At 38.1% G+C, this 24807-nt stretch overlaps 2 protein-coding genes across 3 annotated transcripts in view; one reads left to right on the top strand and one right to left on the bottom strand.

The window, feature by feature from the left end:
* PPP2R3A (protein phosphatase 2 regulatory subunit B''alpha) overlaps positions 1-16905 on the top strand; it is a 153008-nt gene extending 136103 nt beyond the window's left edge. For both annotated transcript variants that reach the window (XM_044755283.2, XM_014828713.3), the window contains one exon: positions 14237-16905. In XM_044755283.2, coding sequence (XP_044611218.2) covers positions 14237-14363 — 127 coding nt within the window. In that variant the 3' untranslated portion in view covers positions 14364-16905. The remainder of the gene's footprint in view (positions 1-14236) is intronic.
* A 1384-nt stretch (positions 16906-18289) lies between these two features.
* The window catches only part of MSL2 (MSL complex subunit 2), a 35392-nt gene continuing 28874 nt past the window's right edge, over positions 18290-24807 (bottom strand). Inside the window, exon 2 of the mRNA XM_014828732.3 lies at positions 18290-22138. Coding sequence (XP_014684218.1) covers positions 20547-22138 — 1592 coding nt within the window. The 3' untranslated portion in view covers positions 18290-20546. The remainder of the gene's footprint in view (positions 22139-24807) is intronic.

Here is a 24807-nt window from a genome sequence, read left to right on the forward strand (position 1 = left end):
GGTAGACTGAAAGAAATGAATGAGGCTATCCTCTCAAGATGCATGTAAAAGGATGACAAAGTGGGGCCACATAAAAGACATAGAAGGAAGAAAACAATTTTATTTAAACAAAAATAAATCTGTTAATTTACACACACACACAGCGTACTATGTGCCAAGCACTATTCTGAATATTTTAATTCATTGTATGCTCACCAAAACTCTATTTTGTAGATGCCTTTATCCCCATTTTACAGATATGAAAACTGAACCACAGAACATTAAATAATTTGTCAAATCTACCAGTATATAAAAGAATACATCATAAGTAAGTGGGTTTTATCCCAAGATTGTAACAGTGGTTCAACTTTACAAAATCTGTCATTGATAGATTAAAGGAAAAAAAAAAACATAAACTGATTCTTTGAAAACATGTCATAAAATTTAATATGTTTTCTGGTTTGGGAAGAAAAATCTTAAAACTAAGCAAACTTAAGAAGAGCACCTCCTTAACAGGTAAAGGGTATTAATCCCGTATCCCAGAAATAAACAGCTAAAAATATAATAGGAAAAAAATTCCCATTTGTAGACAGACATTTCACCCAGGAAATAAACATGAAAATTCGCACTTCATCAACCACTAACATGTAGTAGCCAGATATAACAATTTTAAATGTATATGTGCCTAACAGCAGATCTCCAAAATACACAAAACAAAAATTGCCAGACAATTCAACAATTACAGTTGGAGATTTCAACACTCCTCTTTCAGTAACTGAGAGAGCTAGAGACAGTCAGTAAGGATACTGAAGAATTGAACAACACAGTCAACGTATTTGATCTAATCAATATATAGAGAACACTCCACAAAACAACAGCAAAATATACACTTTTTTTCAAGTGCACACGGACGTTCTCCAGGACAGACCATAAACAAGATTCAATAAATTCTGATGGATTATAGTAATATAAAGTATGTTGTCTGACCATAATAGAATTAAATTAGAAATCAATAACAGAAAGAAATCTGGGAACCCCAAAATATTTGGAAATTAAATAACACACTTCTAAGGACATATGCGTCCAAAGAAGAAACCACAGGAAAATTTAAAATTATCTTGAGATGAATAGAAATAAAAGAACTTACATGTATGGAGTGTAGTTAAAGCAGTGCTTAGAGGAATATTTATGGCTCAGAAAGGTGTAATATCAATAAAATATATGCTTCCACCTTAAGAAGCTAGAAAAAGGAAGAGCAATCCAGACTCAAAATAAGTAGAAAGAAGGAAATAATAAAGATCAGAATAGAAATCCATGAAATAGAAAATGGGAAAACAATATGAAAGAATTGATGAAACCAAAAGTTGGTTCTTTGGAAAGATTTACCAAAAAAAACAAAGATAAATCTTTAGCTAGCCTAAGAAAAAGAGAGAAGGCATAAATTAACAAAATGAGGATTGAAGCAGGAAGGCATCACCATAGACACCACAGAACTTAAAATAATTATAAAGGAATATTATGAACAACTTTATCCCAGTAAATTTCACACCTGAGATGAAATGGGACAAAACCCTAGAAAAACTCAAATTACCAAAACTGATTCAAGAAGAAGTGGAAAATCAGAATTGACTATATTAGGTAAACATACTGAATTAGTTATTAAAAGTCTTGCCCAAAAGAAAAGTCCAGGTCCAGATGGTTTCACTGGTAAATTCTGTCAAATAGTTAAGAAAAAAATAATACCAATCTTTCACAAATATTTTCAGAAAATAATAGTAGGAGGGAATACTTCCAAACTCATTTTATAAAGGCAATATTACCCTGATACCAAAGCCAAACAAAGACATCACAAGCAATGGAAGCTACAAACCAGTATCTCTCATGGACATCAATATAAAACTTCTTACAAAATATTAGCATATCAAATCTAGCAACATCAAAAGGATTATACACTCTAAGTGGGGTTTATCCCAGGAAGGGAAAGCTGGCTTAACATCTGAAAATCTATTAATGTAATACATCATATTAATAGAATAAAGGACAAAAAACACACGCTCATCTCCAGAGACACAGAAGAAGCATTTGACAGAAATCCAACATCTATTCATAACTCCCACCCAAGTGAGGATAAAAGGGAACTTCCTTAATTTGATAAAAGACACCTACAGTTAACATACTTATGGTGAAAAACTGAATGCCTTCCGACTAAGATCAGGAACAAGGCAAGGATGTTTCTATTCCTCATCATTTCTACTCAGCGTTGTAACTGAGGGTCCTATCCTGTGCAGCAAGACAAGAAAAAGACATTAAAAGTATTCAGATTGGAAAAGAATAAGTAAAATTATCTATTCATAGATTATGTAACCTTTAAGTAGAAAATACTAAAAGATCTATGTAAAAGCTACCAGAACTAATAAGTGAGTTGGCAAGGTCTCAGAATACAAGCTCAATATACAAAAATCACCTGTATTTCCATATACTAGCAATGAACAAATAGTGAAATTCAAATAAAAAGAATAATTCTATTCACAATAACATCAAAAATAATAAAATACTTAGGAATAAATATAACCAAAGAACTGTAATACCTGCACACTGAAAACTGGAAAACAGCGCTGAGAGAAATTAAAGCCATAAATAAGTAGGATTAGAAAGCTCAGTATTATTAAAAGGTCAGTTCTCCCCAAAATGATCTACAGATTTTAACCCATTCCTTAACAAAATCCCTTCAGGACTTTGTTGTAGAAATTGGCAAAGTGACCCTAAAATTTACATAGAAAAACAAAGCACCTAGAATAGCCAAACACTTTTTCAAAAGAACAAAGTTGAGGGAGTTAGGCTGCCTGATTTCAAAACTTCCTATATGTAAAGCAAACAATCATCAAGACATTGTAGCACTGATAAGCATACATACAGATCAGTGAAACACTCAGGAAATAGAGCCTCATATACGGCCAATTAATTTTCAGCCAGAGGAGAAAGGATAGTCTTTTCAAAAATGATACTGAAATACTTGGATATCCATATGCAAAAAAAAAAAAAAGAAGAACCTCACATCACATACAAAAATAATTAACTCAAAATAGATAAGAGACCTAAGTATAAGAGCTGAAACTCTAAAGCTTCTAGAATAAAACATATGAGAAAATCTTTGTGACCTTGGGTTAGGCAAGAGCAATAATAAATATTCATAAATTGGACTTCCTTCAAAATTAAAAACTATTGCTCTTCAAAAGATAGCATTAAGAAAATGAAGAGACAAACTGGGAGAAAATATTTCCAAAACATCCTAATAAAGGATTCATATCCAGACCATATAAACAACTCTTATAGCTCAATAATAAAAAGACTAATAACCTAATTTTTAAATGGACGAAAGATTTGATAAACACTTAACTAAGTTAGAGGTACAAACAGCAAATAGGTTTATGAAAAGATGCTTTACATCGTTAGACAGTAGGAAAATGCAAATCAAAACCACAATGAAATACAGAACACAGCCACTAGAACAACTAAAATCATCAGTTGACAACGTGTGGAGAAGCTGGAAGCCTCATACATTGGACTGATGGGGATGTAAAATTATATACCTCTTTAGAAAAGTTTGGCAATTTCTTAAAAAGTTAAACATACAGGAGCCGGCCCGGTGGCACAGCAGTTAAGTTCACACATTCCACTTTGGTGGCCCAGGGTTCACTGGTTCGCATCCCAGGTGTGGACATGGCACCGCTTGGCATGCCATGCTGTGGTAGGCATCCCACATATAAAGTGGAGGAAGATGGGCATGGATGGTAGCTCAGGGCCAGTCTTCCTCAGCAGAAAAAAAAAAAGGAGGATTGGCAGCAGTTAGCTGAGGGCTAATCTTGCTCAAAAAAAGTTAAACACACACTCTATCATATGAATCAGCTGTTCCACTCCTAGGAATCTACCCAAGAGAAGTGCTCACCCAAAGACTTGTACATGAATGTTTATAGCAGCATTATCCATAGTAGCCCAAAACTGGAAATATACTATATTTTTGGATATTTAGTTTATCCATATAATGGAATGCTACTCAGCAATAAAAAAAGGAACAAACTACGGATAAACACAGCAACGTGGATGAATCTCAAAATAATTAAGACAAGTGAAAAAAGCTAGACAAAAAAAGAATATATTCCATTTTTACATGATTCCATTTATGTAAAATTCTAGAAAATACAAACTAATCTATAATCACAGCAAATTAGTAGTTACCTGGGGAGAGGGACAGTGATTATAAAGGGGTGTAAGGGGGTCAGCCCCAACAGCCTAGTGGTTAAAGTTCGGTACACTACACTTCAGTAGCCTGGGTTTGGTTCCCAGGTGTGGAACCACACCACTTGTCTGCCAGTGGCCATGCTGTGGCAGTGGCTCACATAAAAAAAGAGGAAGATTGGCAACAGATATTAGCTCAGGGTGAATCTTCATCAGGAAAAAAAAGGAGGAGGGCATGAGGAAACTTTGGTGGGGGCAGGGAATGGATATTTTTATGATCTTGATTGTTGGGATGCTTTTACAGGTGTATGTATACAAAAGTCAAAACTTATTAATTGTATACTTTAAATATGAGCAATTTATCTTATGCCAGTTATACCTTAATAAATGAAAGAATACATGCCACAACATGGATGAATCTCTCAAAAATATCTGGGGCCAGCCTGGTGGCGCAGCAGTTAAATTCACATGTTCCACTTCCACAGCCCAGGCTTTGCTGGTTCCAATCCTGGGTGCAGATCTATGCACTGCTTGGCAAGCCATGCTGTGGCAGGCATCCCACATATAAAGTAGAGGAAGATGGGCACGGATGTTAGCTCAGGGCCAGTCTTCCTCAGCAAAAAAGAGGAGGATTTGCAGTGGATGTTAGCTCAGGGATAATCTTCCTCAAAAAAACAAAACAAACAAATATATATGTATCATTCTACATGAAACAAGCCAGACACTAAAGACTATATATTATATAATTCCATTTATATGAGATTTCTAGAAAAGGCAAAATGATAGAGCTAGAAAGTAGATCAGTGGTTACCTACTTCTGGGAAGGAGAGTGGAGAGTGAACGCAAACAGGCACAAGGGAGAAGAGAGGCAGATGGAGAGATGAGAGTGTTCTAAAATTGGATTGTGGTGATGGCTGCACAACTGTATAAAGTTAGTGGAACACACTGAACTTCAGATCATTGAATTCTAGGGTATATAAATTATACTTAAATGAAATTGTTTTTTAAAAAGCAAGAGCCAAAAAAGTTTAGCTTATTAAATTAGCAGCAATTTTTTAAAAAGATGATTTTTTTTCTTTAAAGATTGGCACCTGAGCTAACAACTGTTGCCAGTCTTTTTTTTTTTTAATTCTTCTCCCCAAAGCCCCCCCAGTACATAGCTGTATATTCTAGTTGTGAGAGCCTCTGGTTGTGCTGTGTGGGACACCAGCTCAGCGTGGTCTGATGAGCAGTGCCATGGCCGCGCCCAGGATCCGAACCGGCGAAGCCCTGGCCCGCCAAAGCGGAGCGCGGGAACTTAACCACTTGGCCATGGGGCTGGCCCCCAAAAGAGATAATTTTTTTAACTATAATATTAATTCAGTAAATGTTTGCATTCCTGCTGTATACTAAGCATTATTGAATATTGGTGAACACAGACAGGATCCCTGCCTCAGCAGGGAAAATAGAAATTAACAAGTGTCTCAACTGCTCTCCCATAGAGGAAGGCCATGGCAGCAGCACCTCACTGCAGGCTCACTGTGGAGGAAGACAGGCTCTTTCAGACACTGCTGTAGAAGCAAATTGGCCCAACCTCCCAGGAAAGTAATTTGACAATATGTAGCAACAGCCTGAATTTATACCCTTCAACTCCCAATTCTAATTCTGGGTATCTACTATAAATAATCAGAAATTTGGATAGAATTGTTCTATCCAAACAATTGGCATTGGTCGCATGTAATTCTAAAACAAAAAATTCAAAGCAACACAAATGTACAACAGTCATAGTGTCATAGTCTAAAAAGAAGAGAAACTGATGGCAGCTGAAGAGAGTAAATAATTGGCTCAAGCAAAAGTTTTTTCTAGTTGTGGTACTGCTCAGAGAAGGTGTCAGTGTGTGTGTGGAGGGAGAGAGGAAAGGCAAAGAGATGCAGACGACAGTACAGGTGAGAGGTCACAAGAGGAGATGCAGAGAGCAGCTGTAGTGAAATTCAACCAGTGTATATGAGAGGCTTCTGCTGGACGCTCTTCTCGTGTTGTGGGAGATAAGGCCTACACAGAGCACATGTGGGTGACGAGGTCCCCAGGGGAGAGAAGGGTTACTACAGCCACAGCCTGTAGAGAGAGCACTAGACTGTCAACAAAGGAAAAGAAAGACCTGTTTACAGTCGTTAATAGCTGACTGACATGCTTCAAAAGCTAGGCCAGACCCAGAATTCCAAGGCTGTACCACACAGGGCTTCATCTCAAGAGGAATTACAAATTAGTCAGGATGAGTCTGTCAAACAGAAATTACAAGACTCAGATATTGAAAGGGAGGAAAATTGTAGTACTGTGGAAAGAGCAGAGACTCAGGAGCCAGACATATCTGGTTCCACGCACCACTCACCAGCTGGGCAGGTTATCTGATTCCTGAGGCTCAGTTTCAAAAGACAGCAGCAGCTACCTTCCAAGGTGGTTGTGACAATCTAAGATAATATATATAAACACCTGGTACATAGTAGATACCTGATAAGTAGTAGCAATTACTATATTACTATCCCTGTATGAGAGAGAAGCAATAAAACTTGATGGTTAAGAGCACAGAATTTGGAGTTAGATAATCCTAAATTTAAATCCTTGCTCTATCACTTAGTAGCTGTGTAATCCCAGGTATCGAAGCCTCAGCATCCCCTATACAATGAGAATGCCATCTGCCACACTGAGCTGTTTTAAGGATTCAATAAGACCATGTATATAATCTATATATTATGCCCTTAGGCAGAGTGCCTATGTAATCAGTAGACAGTGGCTAATATTACTACCACTTCTATGATCTTGGCCACATTACATAATCTCTGAACTAGAATATCATCAGTTTTAATATTAGCATTCCACTACCTACCTTGTCCCTTTCATTCCCAGGGGACAGAACATGGCACACAGCTGTCACACAGTAAATATCTGTTGCATGAACAGCAGGACTGTACTGAGAATTAGACATAATGTTTATAATGTGCCTAACAGTATCTGGCATATAACTGCTGGGAAAAATGGAGCTACTTGTTTTTCCACTAGAACATGGGCTTCTCCAGAAGAACCTTGTTATATTCATCTTGTAATCCTAACGCCTGGCAGACTGGTAGGGACGTAGGAGATCCTCAGCAAATGTTTACTGAATGGCGCAGAAGGCAGCAATAATCTAGAAGCCACTCTCTCTACAAGGATAACTGTAGGAGCCCAGACAACTTGACCCTCCAGAAACAACTTGAAATCCTCCATCAACTTTACCCTCTAACAGCAGTCATAGGTAGCCTTTGGGCCAAGTGCTTGCACCTCATGATTCAAGGCTGGTACTTAGATAATGCCTTCAGTAAGTAACCTAGTGATGACTCCCGATTTCAGTGAAGTGAAAGAGGGCCAAGGGTCTCCATAGGTATGAGGCTGCAAACGTTGTTAATTATCACATCTAGCACACAACACGATCACGGCATATACCTGCATCTGTGAAATTCTACCAAGGTAATGAATGGTCATAGGAGAAACCAGAAAGATAAACCTATTCAACTAAACGTGTCACCTATATGAGGATAACAGGTTATGATACCGATTTCTTTTTATAATTAACCTTTTTATGGTTTCTGCAATAAGAGTAAGTTAAAAACTCCACAAAAATTATGTAAAGCAGGCTAAAGGGTCCTCCATGTTGCTATCTTAAGAAACTTGAGACCTGCAAGAATCAGAAACACGCTTTTCTGCCGGCCTAATACTGGATTACTTCAGATGTTGAGCTGAGTGTTCTACATTATGTTAAAAATACTGTCTTACAGGATATTCTCATGTTTCACCAACAGCTTTGCATTTGATTAATCTAGATTAAACACAGTTTTCTTTTTTATTTTGAGAGTCTTTATCTGATTAGTAGAGAAACACAGGCTTGCTGCAGAAAAGTTGGAAAATATAGAGATTAAAATCACCCTTGGTTCAGTCAGCCAGAGATAACCATTATTTACACTTTGGTATATTTCCTTTTGATGCTTAGTGATACTAGTGTGTTCAAAAGATGACTTTTAATGCTCCACAGTGTTCTCTCAAGCAGTGACTCACATCCATTTCCCTAGTATTGAACATTTAGATAGTTTAGAAGAATTGGTTTCTACTGAATTTTTTAAAGGTTTTTTTTTTCCTTTATATTAAATATAAACTTAGATGAAATATTCTTTGTAAAAGTTCTACATTTACTTCCATCCGTACTGGAAAATAAGGCACCGCAGGCAAAGGCGGCCAGCAGAAATGCACCAGAGCAGTCTTCCGGGGATGCAGCTAGTGTGGGGCAAGTCTGCAGTAAGAGCTTGTGTGGAGCCTGACTGTCCTCGATGACGGGGAAGAATTTCGCGGAGGAGCAGGGATAATGGGGGCGGAGGCTGTGCATATGTGTGTACATTAGGGCTTGGGAAAAGAAAAAGAAGGAATGACAGAGATTAATGTTCCAAAGCATGAGTTATAATCTTAAAAGTAGAATAATTCTGAGTCTTTTTTTTTATAGTGCTCAGTAAATAGAGCCTTTATATGGAACTGAAGTTAATATGTTTTAATTTTCTCTGCATTCAACAAAACAAATCAAAGCCCAATTTTAATTTATTTCAATAGATAGTCACTGGTACCTACTCTGTGCCAGGCACTGTGATTGGTAATAAAAACAAATGAAATCCTGTCCCTCCCTTCAAGTTCATAATTAGAATATATTTAACCCAAATTTTTATACTGTCTACATCCAGAATAACTAAGAATTAACAACTGATGGCTCATGACCCTGGGCAACTGCATGAAATCCTCAGCCATCAAAAATGAAGTGAGGGACCGGCCCCATGGCCTAGTGGTTAAGTTCGCACACTCCACTTCAGTGGCCTGGGTTCACGGGTTGGCATCCCAGGCGCAGACCTATACCACTCATCAGCCATGCTGTGGTGGCAACCCACATATAAAATAGAGCAAGACTGGCACAGGTGTTAGCTCAGGGCTAATCTTCCTCAACAACAACAAAAAAGAAGTGAGATCAACTTTCTGAGGTAGGAAAGTGGGTGGTACATATTAGGAAACTTTAACAAGAGTTGAAACAAAAGATTTTCTAGTCACTGAATGGAACAACAGGGAAATTGATTGAACCAAATATCCAATTTCCAAAGTATTTCAGTTAATCCATTTTATATAAATAGTGTAGGATTCCATTTTTAATTTAAAAGTATAAAGGTAAAATTCATCCACTCCTATTTCTAAAGCATTATAGACTCCAAACTACAGACCTACTTAACATTTTATTTTATGCTTATAGCCATCATGTCTTGATTTCCTCAGACAAGCCCTGAATCAAATACTCCATATCCCTTTGCTCCTGTCTATAGTCAGAATCCCAAAACTGGAATCAAATAATTCCCAGACAACACCCTGAAACTGCATACATGTCCTCTGTCAGACCATGTATGTGCCGGTCATTATTTCTGCTCATTCCAGCTATTTGCCTTCCATCCCAGGAATCTACAAAACCAGCCTTAATACTTTTGTCCAGAAATTGCTCATCTGAAAGGGAAAACTTACTTAGGGAAACAGGTTGCTAAAGGCAATCATATTGCTAGCAAAAATAACAGGAACCTAAGACCGGTCTAGTGGTGTAGCAGTTAAGTTCACACACTCCACTTTGGCAGCCCAGGGTTCGCAGGTTTGGATCCTGGGTGAGGACCTTACACTGCTCGTCAAGCCACGCTGTGGTGGCATCACACATAAAATAGAAGAAGATTGGCACCAATGTTAGCTCAGCAGCAATCTTCCTCAAGCAAAAAGAGGAAGATTGGCAACAGATGTTAGCTCAGGGCCAATCTTCCTCACCAAAAAAATAAATAACAGGAACCATTATTTTCCCTTATGCTAGCAATACTATGTTAATACTAATAAGATAAAGAATTTTTTCTCAGTTTGATACCTAGGATTTACAGTGAACCATTTGTGAACGCTATGAGTTCTGCTTTAATCCTCTGACCCCTCTACTCATTTAAAAATGGCCAGTTAAATTAACAGAGAATAACTCATAATCTTCATTTGAGCCCAGAGGAATCCCAGTGACCTACAAGTAAACCTGGAAGGGGTCATTTAGAAGGAATCAGTTAACACTGTCTGTCCCTCAGGAATTCCTGGAGAACAGGATAAAGAATAAGTCTCTTACAGTTTTGACTTCAGTGACTTCAGGGTGACTTCTGCACGCTCACCATTTTACTGACTCTAGCCTTCCCCAGCAACTCAACACATCATTTCACAGGAGCATTATAACATCACTTTTCATTCAACAACTCATTTTAAGGACCTAGTGCCAGGCACTATATTATAGCCCAAGGAAATTAAGAGAGTTACAAAACGAACATTTTAGAGTCAAGTCGGGGAGACACACATTTAATTATATAATTATGAAGGAAACAAATAGGGTGAACTAATAATGGAGAGAGGCTTGCAACTTAGGGTGCCAAGAGAAGAATTTCCTAAAGAGGTGATGAGAATCTAAAGGTTGAGAAGGAAAAATAGCTGCAGTGGCTCTAAGGAAGGAAACAATGTGTTGAGGACATTTTAAAAGGTCAGTTAGCTGGAGTATAGTGGGCAACAGAGGGAAACGTGGCTGGAAAGATTAGCAGGGGCCTAGATCATGCAGGGTCCAGGGAAGCTATTGAAACGAGTTACACAAGGAAGTAATGTAATCCCACTTACGTTTGTTGAATATTGCTCTGCTAGATCAGTAGAGGTGCAAGAAGCAGGGAGACAAATAAGAAAGCCATTACAGACATCCAAATAAGAGAGGTGGTAGCTCAGGCACTGGGAATCAGGAAGCTTTTAAAAGACATCTCAGATTAAAAGATGAGCACAAGTTAACCAAAGAGGGAAGGGCACTGCAGGCCACTCAAAAACATGTACAGTGGCATTAGGTCCCAAGACTATAACCCATTCTGACACGGTAAATAGCCTTGTATGGCAGTAGCACAGGACGTGACAAGAGTGAAGGCAGGAAGACCAGTTTTTAGAAAACTGTTGCAGTAATCCAAGCAAGAAAGTATTATGATGCCCTGAACTAAATCAGTGGCAATGGAGAGGAAGAGGCAGGACTGTATCCATATGGTGTTGAAAGTGGTAGGAAAGACTAGCTGGATTTGAAGAGGGGAGGGAAGAGGAACTTGAGTTAACTAGGTTTCTGGCTTTGAGTGCTTAGGTTATGGTGCTACTCGCTAAAATAGAGAGAACTAGGAGTGTGGGAAGGATGAGCTCAGGTTTGTACATGCTGCCATACTGGAAGACTCGTATAGTAGGCAGTCAGACACATGGCAGTCTTCAACTTAGAACGAGGCTGAGGCTGGACATGTACATTTAGAAGCCACAGGTGAACAAGTGGTAGATAAAGCTCTGAGAAAGACTGCTTGCTCAGGGAAGTACAAAATGAGACGAGCTTAGTCCAGAGCCCTGGGATGTTCTGACTCTGAAGGGCCAAGTTAGAGCAGGGTTTTCAATAGTAGCACTGATGTTTGCAGCTGTATAATTCTGTTTGAGGCGTTGTCTGACACATTGTAATATGTTTAGCAACATCCTCGGCCTCCACCCACTAGATGCCAGTGAGACCCACTGACTGGTGACAATCAAATGTGTCTCCAGACACTGCCAAATGTCTCCTTAGGCGGGGTTATCATTCCCAGTTGAGAACCACTGAGTCAGAGTAAGAAGTCTCTCCAGGATACTGACAAAAGGCTCTGAATGAGCTCCCTCAATCCATAAGATTCCTCCAGAGTCTCTGTGCATAGTACTGCTCTTGGTGCCTTGAGAGTACAAAAGAAATGCAAGTGATGTTCCACTATATCCAACCCAGAGGGCACTAGAATCTCTTTATGTACTAGTTAGATCAAATCCATTGCTAGGAAATCACATTTCTGGTATGAGCCTACAGTGGGGGAAAATACGTATTCTTTTGTAAAACTTTTATTCACAGGTTACATAAAATATTTGTGACCCTGCTCCACAATGCAGGCTTAGGTGTCTCTCTCCTGCTGCAGTAAGCCCCAGCACTTCTCCGTCATGAAAATAATACCTAACATTTTCCAAGAGTTTCTGATTTATAGGCCCTCTCACCTAATCTCCAGTCAGCCTCCCACTCAAGGAACAGGAACTGCTATTTATTATCTCATTAGCTGAGGAAACTGATGCAGAGGGGTTAAGTAACATGCCAAAGTCACATTAAGTGATCAAATTGAGACTGGACCTGACTTTGGAGTCTGACTCCAAAGCCCATGCTTTAAGGCTAAACCACTTAACCATTATTAACCACAGATGGCCTCCATTAGGCTACAAGCTCTGTGAGGAAGGGGCCGGGTTAGTCTTTTTCACCATTGTATTCCTAGCATTTGGCTCATGCTTAGCAACAGGAGCTCAAATATTTACTGAATGAGTCTCAGTTCAGACTTAACTCTTTAATTTATTCCCAGATCTGCAGTGAGGTGTTTAAGATACTGAGAGCTCACAAACAGCAAGTTAGGGCACCAAGGGGAAGAAAATATCTTCCACTCTGACAGGAAGTAAAGTCAGTGTCGGGGCCAGCCCGGTGGCATTGCGGTTAAGTTCACACGTTCCCCTTTGGCGGCCTTGGATTCGTCGGTTCGGATCCTGGGCGCGGACATGGCACCGCTTGTCAAGCCATGCTGTGGCAGGCGTCCCACATATAAAAAAAGCAGAGGAAGATGGGCACGGATGTTAGCTCAGGGCCAGTCTTCCTCAGCAAAAAGAGGAGGATTGGCAGCAGATGTTACCTCAGGGCTAATCTTCCTCCAAAAAAACAAAAAACAGTGTCTGACACGGCATTGCTAGAATTTTGTTTCCAGAAATGGAGACTACCATCAACCCTTCACTTCCATTAAAGCAAAGTTACCCTCCTTATTGCCTCCTTATCCAGCACTCCAGCTACATTGAGGCCTCAAGGAGATGAGGGAAGAGTGGAAACAAATTAAGTATGGGATGGAGTATTTTTTGCAAAATGACCCAGCTGTAAATAATTTTTGATAGGCTCATAAACTGGTACTCAAGGGTAAGTATTCCAAACATCAGATAGCCTTTTTTTTTTCCCCCAACATTCTCTACCCTCTATTCAAAAATATTTTAGGAAGTTGAATAGGTGCCACCTACTGGGTATACCTGTCTCAGCATATTTTTCCTCACTAGCCAGCCTGGGTTCCTTTTTGATAAAGGCACTATATATCCAGAAATTTCTGCGGTGTTGTGGAAAGGCCTTGCAATGGTAACAAGGCTAAGCCAATGATGCCAGATACTACTACAACAGACATTGCTAATTGGTCATGTATATTTTTCTGGGCTCAGATGTAGTCTTAGAATATTTAGCAGTTTAATACTTCAAACAGCCATCACTCCCATGAGATAAAATTTTGTCATCGCTGCCTAAAGCCACCCTCAGGGGTAGCCTGGAGATTATGGAATTCAGGGGATACCAGTAACCTCTAAAGGGGAGTGAGCAGAGGGAATATGCTGTGGAATTCTGGAAAGAATGGGAGGAAATCCACGAATGGACTTAGTCTGCTCTATGTACACACTTGCACATCTAAATGTACTTCCTGGAAGCCATGGAAGTTATAAAGCAATTTGAGAGTTGAGAAAGTTCCCCACTCTGCATGGAAGACACTTCAATGAAAGCATTCATGTAAAGCTCATACTTAATGGACCTCACACTCTCCCTAATCTAGTGTCATCCATAATGCTCCCATTCCCACCTAAGCTCTGAGGAAAGCTTGATACAGCACATTTTCAACAAATTCCAACATGAACTTGGGTTTTAAGGAACAGGGAGAATGTGTTTTCTGTTCCAGAGCCTTGTCTCCTCCAGGGTGGCTCAGTTGTTTGTTTAGAGATGCCATTTAGCAACTGAGGGTACTTTTGCAAGCTGGTCTTCACTCTCTAGTTTACCATATGGATTTCTACCCAAACATTAACTTTTTAAAAAAATCAGTAACTCACTTTTGCTTTGTTCTTCCAGCTCCTTTGAAGATTATGAAACAGAGGAACCTGCCTCTCCCTCTGAAATTGGAAACAAAGGCAACAAAATAGTAACCTCAAGCCTTTCAGAGAAATGTGGAAAGCTTCAGTCTGTGGATGAAGAGTAACTGCCAATTGTCTACGTGAAAGCGAGATATATATTTTAAATGTTTTCTTGTGAAGAGATGCTCTAGTTTGCATACTGCTTTTAAAAGGCTTTGATTTCTGCAAGTGTATCTGTACTAGGAACTTTAAAACATTTTTAAACAATAGGTCTGGATACACATACTCAATTTGGGAGACTCCTCCAATTTGCCTCAGACCTCTTAGTTTTTTTCCTCGGAAGCAGATATGATGATATGTATCACCTTCCAAAGTCTGTGAATCAGCACTCTTCACCCCTGAATTACCAAGGATCTCTGGGGACAGTGCCAAGCAGTTTCTGCACAAAAGCAGGAGTTGCCTCTGTTGTCCAGCATCCCTGAGGCCCCTGAGGGCTCCTATGGAATCCAGGAGAATCCTTCGCTTGCAGAAAAATTCTGGAACTTGAAAAAGCAGTAAGGGCCTCCAGAACTGAATTAGCCCTGGTAATAAAAGCACTGCCAAAACATCTCAGAGACTTCTTTTAATTATGTGTGTACTGGAGTTCAAAAATCTTGAACTTACTTGGTTTAATGTAATTTCACAATGACCTGCCAAACTGCTAGTCACTTTACATGCTCAGGTATTGTAACCACGGGGCCTTCCAACCTTGCTGGCAAGCTCTGAGTAATCCTTCCCTATCCTGACTGTGGATCATATGTATAATTGGAAGAAAAAACTTCTTAAATGAAAACAACTACAGAATTTGACCCATACTTGAAAAAAAAAAAAAGTTTCCTTTTAATTTGCCTAACATTTGTAGAGAATTATGGCATGATTTGTTAAGCTCTGAATCAGTTGATGCCCCATCTACAGTTCCTATCAGAAGGCCTACTTGAAGAATTAAATAATGATAGATGAAAATTCTTAGTAGACATATTCCTTTCATCACATAATATTATATCAGGCCAATAGTAAAGGCCTCAGTCTAAACATTATGCCGTACTTTCATGCTGAACAGAAACTATTCCCAATATTCCATCCACCTCAATATTTATCACAAAAATGGAGGAAAACAGTGATGCCACCCATGAGAGCGAGCTATTTCATGTTTACTACAGTGGTAGATGCGTTCATTACAGAATTCTACATTTTTCAGCAAGCCACAATGCAGCCAAATCCTGTAATATCCTTGAAGATGAAATTGACAATAAACTATTAAAAAGGATGGAAATTTCTGGTAGTGTAAGTAAAAGAAATCCTCAGATAACTTTTTAATATCCGTCTCTGTCAAAGTCATCAACTTTTCCCTGGATTTTTTAACCACAAGTCCTGAATGTCAGAATAGCTTCCCTTCCCACCCTGCCTTGGTTGCCTTGCTGGTATGAAGGCCAAACATTGAAATAATCAAACCTTGGGCTATGGTAGGCAAAAAGTGGAGAAAAGGAGGATACAGGAAATGCACCATCCACTGGTACAGTAATAGAGTTAGCAATCCTTACTGTCCATATCCTATCAGTTTCCTGTTATTTTACCTTCAGAACTGATCTTCCATTTAACTGTTACAGAAGGGGATAACTATTAAAACTTAGTATCTAATAGTTTACAAAGAAGAACTAAAAGCTTAAAAGTGACTAAATTTTTAGGAAACACTGTATGCAATAACCTAAACACACTGGTAAATCATTAGGATTAAAAGTATTTATGTGATACATGAAATTTACCGTCTAGCCCATCCAACCTTTACCAGGGAAGGAAAACAATTTTTTTAATTTCAGATTAAAATATTAAAAAGGTAATACTTTTTTAGATGCTAGATATGATTTTAAAGCTTTTATTATCCATAATGATCTCAACTATTTCCAAGACTCAGCAAAAAGTAAAAATAAAACTCAATTTTCCAATATACATTTGATTTTGTTGTTGGTTTTTTGTTTTTTTTTTTTAAACCATTTGGCTTTTTTACCTTGTTTCTCCTTACTGAAGTCCTCTTGCTTTCGCTTTGGCAAATATTTGGTTTCAAAAGTCTATAATTATACAAGTACAGCTACCAATATCATTCCATAAGTTTAGTTTAATATAGGTTACCCAAAGTATCACATTTTCAGACAGAAGAATGTGTTTCAGTGTACTCCTTTCTTAGAGTTGAATGCAAGAAATGTGAATTCTGAGGAACCAAGACAGTATATATTTGACTTTCTGGTAAAGATCATGCTGAATATAATCATTACTGCCCAATTGGAAATTTCAAGTTGTTACAATATCCCAGACTCCTTGATAAAAGTTAAGTTGAAGGTTATAATAATCTTAATGCTAGTCAATGAAAAATGAGTTTCATAGCATTAACACTAACTGCCCAGGTATTCAAACTAATAAAATTCTGTATATTTTCCCTGCATCCTAACTATGTCATTGTGTACTGTTCAAAGTGTTCATAAAACTCTAGATTGATCAAATGATATAAGTCATTTGGCTCAACTTTTGGAAATGTTAAGGTGTGTTTGGGTGGAGAAGCCTGCATGATTTAACTTTTGTTTTTGGTTTTCCCCTTTTTGCAAAACTAAATAAAGACAAGTTGTCAAATATGAATCATGTTCACTAAGATAATCACTACATACTTTTGATTTTAATCACACTTACAACTCATTTTTATGTTTGAAAAAGTAACAGTGTAAACAAGCTTGAGTTTCAAAGAGAATAACTCTTTCAACCCCTGGGAAAATATAAAGAAAGATCTGGAAGGATAACACCTCATACTGAGAACTGATTTCCTCTGGGGATAGGGAGGAGGACCAGGGTTTGGGATTGAGGGGTTCACAGGGATCAAAAAGACCTTTAGCCTTATTCTTTTACAAGAATGCATAATTGATTGTTATTTGGGTATGTAAAACTTAACTTTTTAAAAAGAAGGGAGAAAAAATACCAACCAAGTATTAGATTCCAATACTATACTTTGAATTTAGTTTTTTATATTTGTTATCTATGATATGGGAAAGGAAATTTTATTTTTCATCTGTTGTAAAACTTACTTTCTTCAGCAAGGTCACCATAGAATTGTTTTAAGAAAACTAAAAACACAGTGAAATAAAAGGAATTCTTGGGGTCAGCCCGGTGGCGCAGCAGTTAAATTTGCACATTCTACTTCAGCAGCCCGGGGTTTGCCAGATCCCGGGTGCAGACCTACGCACCATTTGTCAAGCCATGCTGTGGCAGGCGTCCCCCATATAAAAAGTGGAGGAAGACGGGCACGGATGTTAGCTCAGGGCCAGTCTTCCTCAGGAAAAAGAGGAAGGTTGGGGGGCAGGCCCAGTGGCGCAGCAGTTAAGTTCATACATTCTGCTTTGGCAGCCCGGGGTTCGCCAGTTCAGATCCCAGGTGTGGACATGGCACCGCTTGGCAAGCCATGCTGTGGTAGGCATCCCACATAGAAAGTGGAGGAAGATGGGCATGAATGTTAGCTCAGGGCTAATCTTCCTCAAAAAAAAAGAGAAAGGTTGGTGGCAGATGTTAGCTCAGGGCTATTACTGCTCCTTCCCCCCGCCCCGCCCCCAGCCAAAAAAAAGGAGTTCTTTATCCTAGGACCATATTACACCTCTGCTTGGAAATGTAGACTTAATGAAGCTAACCAAAAAGATAATCAGTCAGCTTCTAAACCTTCTATCACCTAAGGTGAAAGATGATCTGATCATTTATGTTAAAAACAAGGACTCAAAAGAATTGAATATGTGTCATATTAAATGCTGTTATCGTTTTGGTGTTTTCAAATCCTGATGAAGTAAATCCAGTTACTTCAGTAATAATTTCTTAATCATCCCTAGTTAGCCGTTAGCATTCCTAAATAACTCATAAAGAAAAACAATGTAAAAATCAAGGCACTGTAATTATTCTTCCCCAAACGTATATAATATAGGCCATTCAGAGCATGCTATCCCACACTCCTCAGTATTCTACAACATAGAATTAGAAAACTAACATTTATTGATAGATTTAAGGTGTAATACAGGTTTCCAAAAATGTGGCAGTGAGAATACCAGCATAAAAAAGAGAAACTTGTGCTAAAAACAACCTGAATTCATCATTGGCAATATTACATAACAATCAAGGCCCTCACATACTAATGATTTCCACTTTGTCTATATTGCCAACCTCCCATGCATCAAAAAAACACAAAACTAAGATTATCAAACTTGGGAAGCAATAAAGTACTCTATGAATTTTAAGATCATAGGAAAGTTCGGGAGATTTGCAAAATATATCCTAATCATCCATGTGTACAATCTCATATCTAGTCATTTTTGCAGTGATCATTAGTGAATAAAGAACAGATTTACAAGTTTATATTGCAGGGCATCTGGGTTCAACACAAAACTGTTACAAACTTTAGGCAAATACATGTTTCATAAGACACTGCTAACGCTTAAAGGAATTAAATAAAATTCCAAAACTTGGAAAGCAAATAAAGACAAGACAACTAAGAAGCATTTTCCACCATTTACTCTTGTTATCAAAAATAGTTCAACTCTTCTTGCAAAACAAAAACAAAATAGTACATACTGGACACGTACATCACATTTTTCTTCCTATGGCTTTAGCCCACCCCCACCCCACCAAAAGAGACAAAAAAAAAAAAAAAAAGCCCAACAACAACAAAAACAACTCTACCTGACCACATTCACAGAAAATGACACCAGGATACACTACAAAACAGAAGGAGGTGTCATCTGCTCTGTGTCCAAAGGTTTCTTCTCCATGTCTTGTACTAGGTGAGTAACCATCATTGAACATGCTGTGTGCCAAATCAAAACATAACTTCAACATATGTCAGATCTCACGAGAGATGGTGAACGTAGTAGAAATTGGAAATTTTCCAGCAGTATTTTTCTTTAAATAAGCACTGTCAAAGCAGCAACTCTTCTTTTAAATCTAAGGTCATTTCTTTACAACCTAGTCAGTCCTTGTTTTATCTGGGCTGTGCTCTTTCAAGCAACTGACTAGATTTCCCTTCAACAGAATGTTTGTGACTCACTTGTCTTCCCCATAAAAATTAAAGAGAAGAAGTGCATTTAAACTGAAACATTGTTTGTGCTTTACATGCAAAAGAGCATTCTAAAGAAAATCCTCCTAGCTTCAAACCTACCTAAATGCACAGGCTTCATAAAAAGGCATTTTTATTAGGCCTCTATAAAGAAGCCTTTATAACGAATAGCACCCTATTAAAAAAAAAAAGCATATTCAAAACAAAATCTGTGGCAAACTATTAGAGGAAACAAAAAATCAAAGAAGTGGCCAATGGCAATAAGTACAATGCATAAATCTGGATAAGTTTTGGGGCATTATTCCAAAATTATTTTAAATAAATCTCAATTTCTAAATAAAACATTTTTATAATTTTTTTAAAATTCTGTCACATATAGTCTAAATTCAATTACCTTCAGAATAAAACTGCTCTTCTCCACTTCATTTATCTAATTAGAACATTGCTCAAAGTGAAGGAAGGATTTAGAATTTTTCTCTACAAATGAGTCAGACTTAACTAAAAAAGGGACTCAACTCAGAAGAGTTTTGTAGCATGAACACCTAAACATCTGCAGTCTGATAGAATTTCAAGTTTGTTCACTTTTAAAAGACAGATTTATTCAACATTCTAATGGGGGCAAATTTTCTTTCATAATACTGCTGATTTAAGAACTGCTACATACACCAGTAGCCAATTTCCATGATCAGAAATGGTATTACGTCAGCACAAAGGTTGAGCTGGACACATCAGCTTTTTGACAGGAGAAACATCAATGGCATGTGAAGGCAGCACTGAGTCTCCTGAACAAACTAATGGCTACTTTTTCACAAAAAATTAGCACAATCTTTATGGACTGACTAGATACCACTTCCTTACATTTAATCATAAACTTTGATTATGCACAAAGCATGACCATAAACAATGAGGTTAATGTTATTTTCCTTGCCAAAGTTCATTTTGTATAAATCAGTTGCATCAGCATTTGTTCTCAAACTATGAGGTTCTGTAAGAACTAAGGACATATAGTTGTAGGGTTACTCCTCCATTATCTGCAAACTATTTCCCCGACACTAACACACATAACTTAGCAATGAAAACACTTGATACAAGTGATCTATATGCAGGAGCTCCGGCAAGTTAAACCAACAAAACCATAGCTGCCGTAAAACTGTAGCTATTTCCCTACCAGAGGTAGGTTTAAAGACCCACTGACTTAACAGTCGAATCTCATGTCTATAGCTTCATCCAAACTTTTATCATCATGTGTACTGGCAGCTAAAAACGTCGTTACTGGGGACCCTGTGACATTAATTACACTGGTGCTAGTACTAGCATTGCGCACAGCAATGCTAGTCACATTAATGCCCAAAGTGAGCCTGGTCTGCTCCAAGGCCTTTTCTGGCACAGCAAATGCCTCCAGCTTCTTTTCCCCATTGGCCATATAGGAGTTTTGGCAGCCACGACATATACAATCTAAGCAGGCTTTGCGGTTAGAGTAGCAAGGGCAGCGTTGGCCGCGGCATGTAAGAACACTTGGATTTTGAGTAGCACGCCCACATTTACACCCTTTCTTTTCTTGGGGCTTTTTATACACAGTCTTGGTAGGACTTCCTGGCATAAAATGATGACTAGGAATCTTTTCCTTTACTGTTTTGTCTTTTTTAAGAATACCTGGCTTGGTTTTAGAGTGAGATTTCTTGGATCCATGTTCATGACTCTTTTTCATGTTTTTAGTAGATAAAAGTACAGTTTTGCTGATTTTGGGCGTTGTGCCTCCATTGGGAACAGTTGCTATAGGTTGAAGAGAAATTTTGCTTTCCCGTTTCACTGTCACAGGAGCAGATGCCCCCAATGTTGGGCCTCGGATAATGGTAGAAATTGGAAGTGGCTGAACCTTCTCACTGTCACTTTCTGATCTGGATCGTTTTCTATTCAATTTTGCTACCTTCGGAGTTGCTGCTGTACATGATAACCCATGAAGTGCAGGACTGGTGGACATAAAAACATTATGGCTAAGAGATTGGGAAGAAAGCTGCAGAAAAGGTCCGTTGGATACAGTGGCTTCCAAGTTGGGCTGCAAATTAGGGCAACAAACCTCTGTATTTGAAACAGTTTCTAAGCTGCGAAGTACTTCCTCAACACTCAGTAATAGAGAGTCACCAGGCTTTATATCTTCACTGAAACTGCAGATATCAATGCCCGTGGAGCACAAATCAGTGGCTACCGTGTCACAGACAGGTGGCAAGCTGTCAGACAGATCCTCAGTTTTTATGTCAACAGTGTTACATACATCAATCGTATTTGAATGTTCAGGTGAAGGAATATTTATACCAAATCTATCTATTGAAAGCCCATTATAAGTAGGCAAACCATTGATAACAGAACTGCCAATAGCAATGCTGAGGGTGCTTTCAGATATTGGAGATAAACTAGCTTGAGGATCAGTTGTAGGTTCTGAGGTCGAAGGTAAAGGGGAATGTGTCAAACACAAAGTAAAGGATGAATCTGAGGGCTTTTCTGTCTCCTCACAAAACAATGATCCATCATTAAGCAAAGCCAAAATATCAGAAGAACAGTCGACTGCTTCTATTATATCCCGTGCCAAAGTAGTCTGTGTTATATATTCGCATAGTTTTTTGTAGCAGTTCACTAGGATGCTTAACTGCTTGTTTTCCTCAAACTGCTCATAGTCTTTGCACCAGCTACATGAAGGTTTCATCATCATTTTCTTGCCTTTACAAGTTTTGCAGACATAGTGTTGGCAGGTGGAGTTGGTGGGTGCAATAGGATCTTGTAGCAAATGTCCTAAGAGGGGAAAAAGGAGGAAAGCAAAGATTTTAGTAAAATAAATTTACAATTTCATATACTGAAGTTAAGATCAGATTATAAGTAATCTATAAAAATTGAGATGGGTTAAACTCACCAGACCAGATAACCAAAAAATGTATCTTACAGGAGACAGAAAAATATTCAATAGGTCACTTCACTTCCGTGCCAAATTCCCCAATCCATTATCTCAAACCAGAATCTTCTTGATTCTGTGTTTCTCCCCTAAACAGTATGTTCTGGTCCACTTTCTTATCCTCTTCTCCAAAGGCTATAAAGAGGTGGAGATCAATCACCAAAAGCACAACCTAGGCTTAAAACCCTGGAGACCTCAACCTAACACAATATGGTAATGCTACAACATACTGAACAAAGTCATACTGGTTGTTTATTTTGTGTTAGACTCTGGGAAAAAAACACGAGCAAGAGAGACTTACTCCCTGCCCTCACTGAACATAGTTTGAGGACATTAATCAATCAGTACAAAGGCAATGTCACAGAAAAAAATAAAATTTCAAACCATCTTATTGTATATATACTAATCATAATAAATTAAGGAAAGAGATCAAAATGTGGTTACGATGAAAAAGAATTACATTCATTTATTAAAATAAAAAGGGGAATACTACTAAACTCAAATTCTCCTACAGAAAATCAAAACACAATGACAATGGAAAAAGAATTATGTTTAAATGTACTAAAAGAAAAAAAACAGGGCATTAATACTGATCTCAAATTCTTCTGATATCAGAATACAAAATGACCATGGTCATAAACCACAAGCATCCTAAGTACAGCAAGACAATATAAAAGTGAAAGTGGTTCCCCAACTTAATATAAGTCCCATTATAAATGACCTATATATAAGAACCAGGAAGGGAAAAGCAACTAGACCAGTCTCTATCTCCATCCTTACCCTGCGGAGAAGCAACTGTTCCTTGGTTCCCAATTCAGGACAAAAGGTTAGTAATTAACTCAAAGCAGCACCTGTTTCCTCATACACAATACATAATTTAAGAATCAAGCATGTGTGAGAGAAGGAACTTCTGGCTATAGGCAAGTGAAACCAGCAAACTCTCTCCCTTAAAAGCAACTATAAACCTAAAAATTTTTTACAAAGAAGGTCATTTTCACAACCAAAGACATAAAAGCATCTGAGAATCGTTTTGTTTGAAAAACCGATGAATTTCAGGTAAGGACAGTGGGAATTTGTAGTGTTCTGGTCTGGGGCTGCCCAGTTCTCCCATATCACCCAGCTCCATCAGTGTTACCCTGTGAGGACCAGAAGCTGCTGTGGTGAAAGGAGTCTCATTCCACTTAGCACAGTAGGGAATGCATAGGACCAGACGCATTATCTCTGGTAGTGACTTCTCTGAGGCTAGCCAGTTTAGGAGGGCAAACAGCTCAACTCTTACTAGCCTGAGGTTGCACAAGCCCACGTTAGACAGAGAGACCTCAAACAGGATGGCAATTTTCCCCAAGTTGATCTATAAAGTCAATGTAATCCTTATGAAAATCCCAGGTGGCCTTTTTTAAAGAAATTAACAAACTGATTCTAAAATTCATATGAAATAAGACGACCTAGGATAGTCAAAACAATTCTGAAAAACAACAACAAAGTTGGAGGACTTACACTACCAAATTTCAAAACCTTCTATAAAGCCTCATTAATCAAGACAGTGTGGTATGGCAACAGCATAGGCATATAAATCGAGGGAACAGAAGAGTCCAAAAAGGAAATTCTTACATTTATGGTTGATCAATTTGTGTGACCAGAGTGCCCAGATAATTCAATAGGGAAAAGAGAGTATTTTTAATACACCATGTGGGACAATTTGATATCCAAATGACAAAAAGAAAAAAAGAACTTAGATCCTTACCTCCCAACATACACAAATATTAATTCAAAATGGATCATAGACACCTAAATGTTAAGAGTTAAAATTTTAGAAGAAAACACAGGAGAAAATCGTGACTTTGGGCAAAGTGCTAAATGTGACATCAAATGCATAATCCACAAAAGGGGAAAAACTGTAAAATGGATTCCCACAAAATCAAAAACCTGTGCCTCAAAAAACACCATTAAGAAAATGAAAAGATAATCCATAGATTGGGGGAAAAACATTTGCAAATCACATATCTGATAAAGGGCTTATATCATGATATATTTTAAAAACTTCCTACAAATCAGTAAGACAACTCAATTTAAAGTGGGCGAAAGATTTAAATACACATTTCACCAAAGAAAATATATGAATGTCTACTAAGCACATGAAAATATTCTCAATATCATTAGTTATTAAGGAAAGTAAAACCATGGCATACTGCTACATACCTATTAGAATGGATAAATTCAAAATGACAGACTATACCAAGAGTTGACAGAGATGTGGAGAAACTGGAACCCTTCTACATTACTGGTGAGAATACAAAGGGTAATCATACTGGAAAACAGTTTGGTAGTTTCTTAAACAGTTAAATATACATTTGCCATACAAACCAGCAATTCTAATCCTAGGAACCTACTCAAAGAGAAAAGAAAATATATGTCCATATAAAGAGATGTATGTGAGTGTGCATAGCAGCACGATTCATATTAGACAAAAACTGGAAATAATCCCAAAGTCCATCAACTAGTGAGTTAACAA

The sequence above is a fragment of the Equus asinus genome, chromosome 21 (genome assembly GCF_041296235.1).
Source record: "Equus asinus isolate D_3611 breed Donkey chromosome 21, EquAss-T2T_v2, whole genome shotgun sequence".
Lineage (NCBI taxonomy): Eukaryota > Metazoa > Chordata > Mammalia > Perissodactyla > Equidae > Equus > Equus asinus.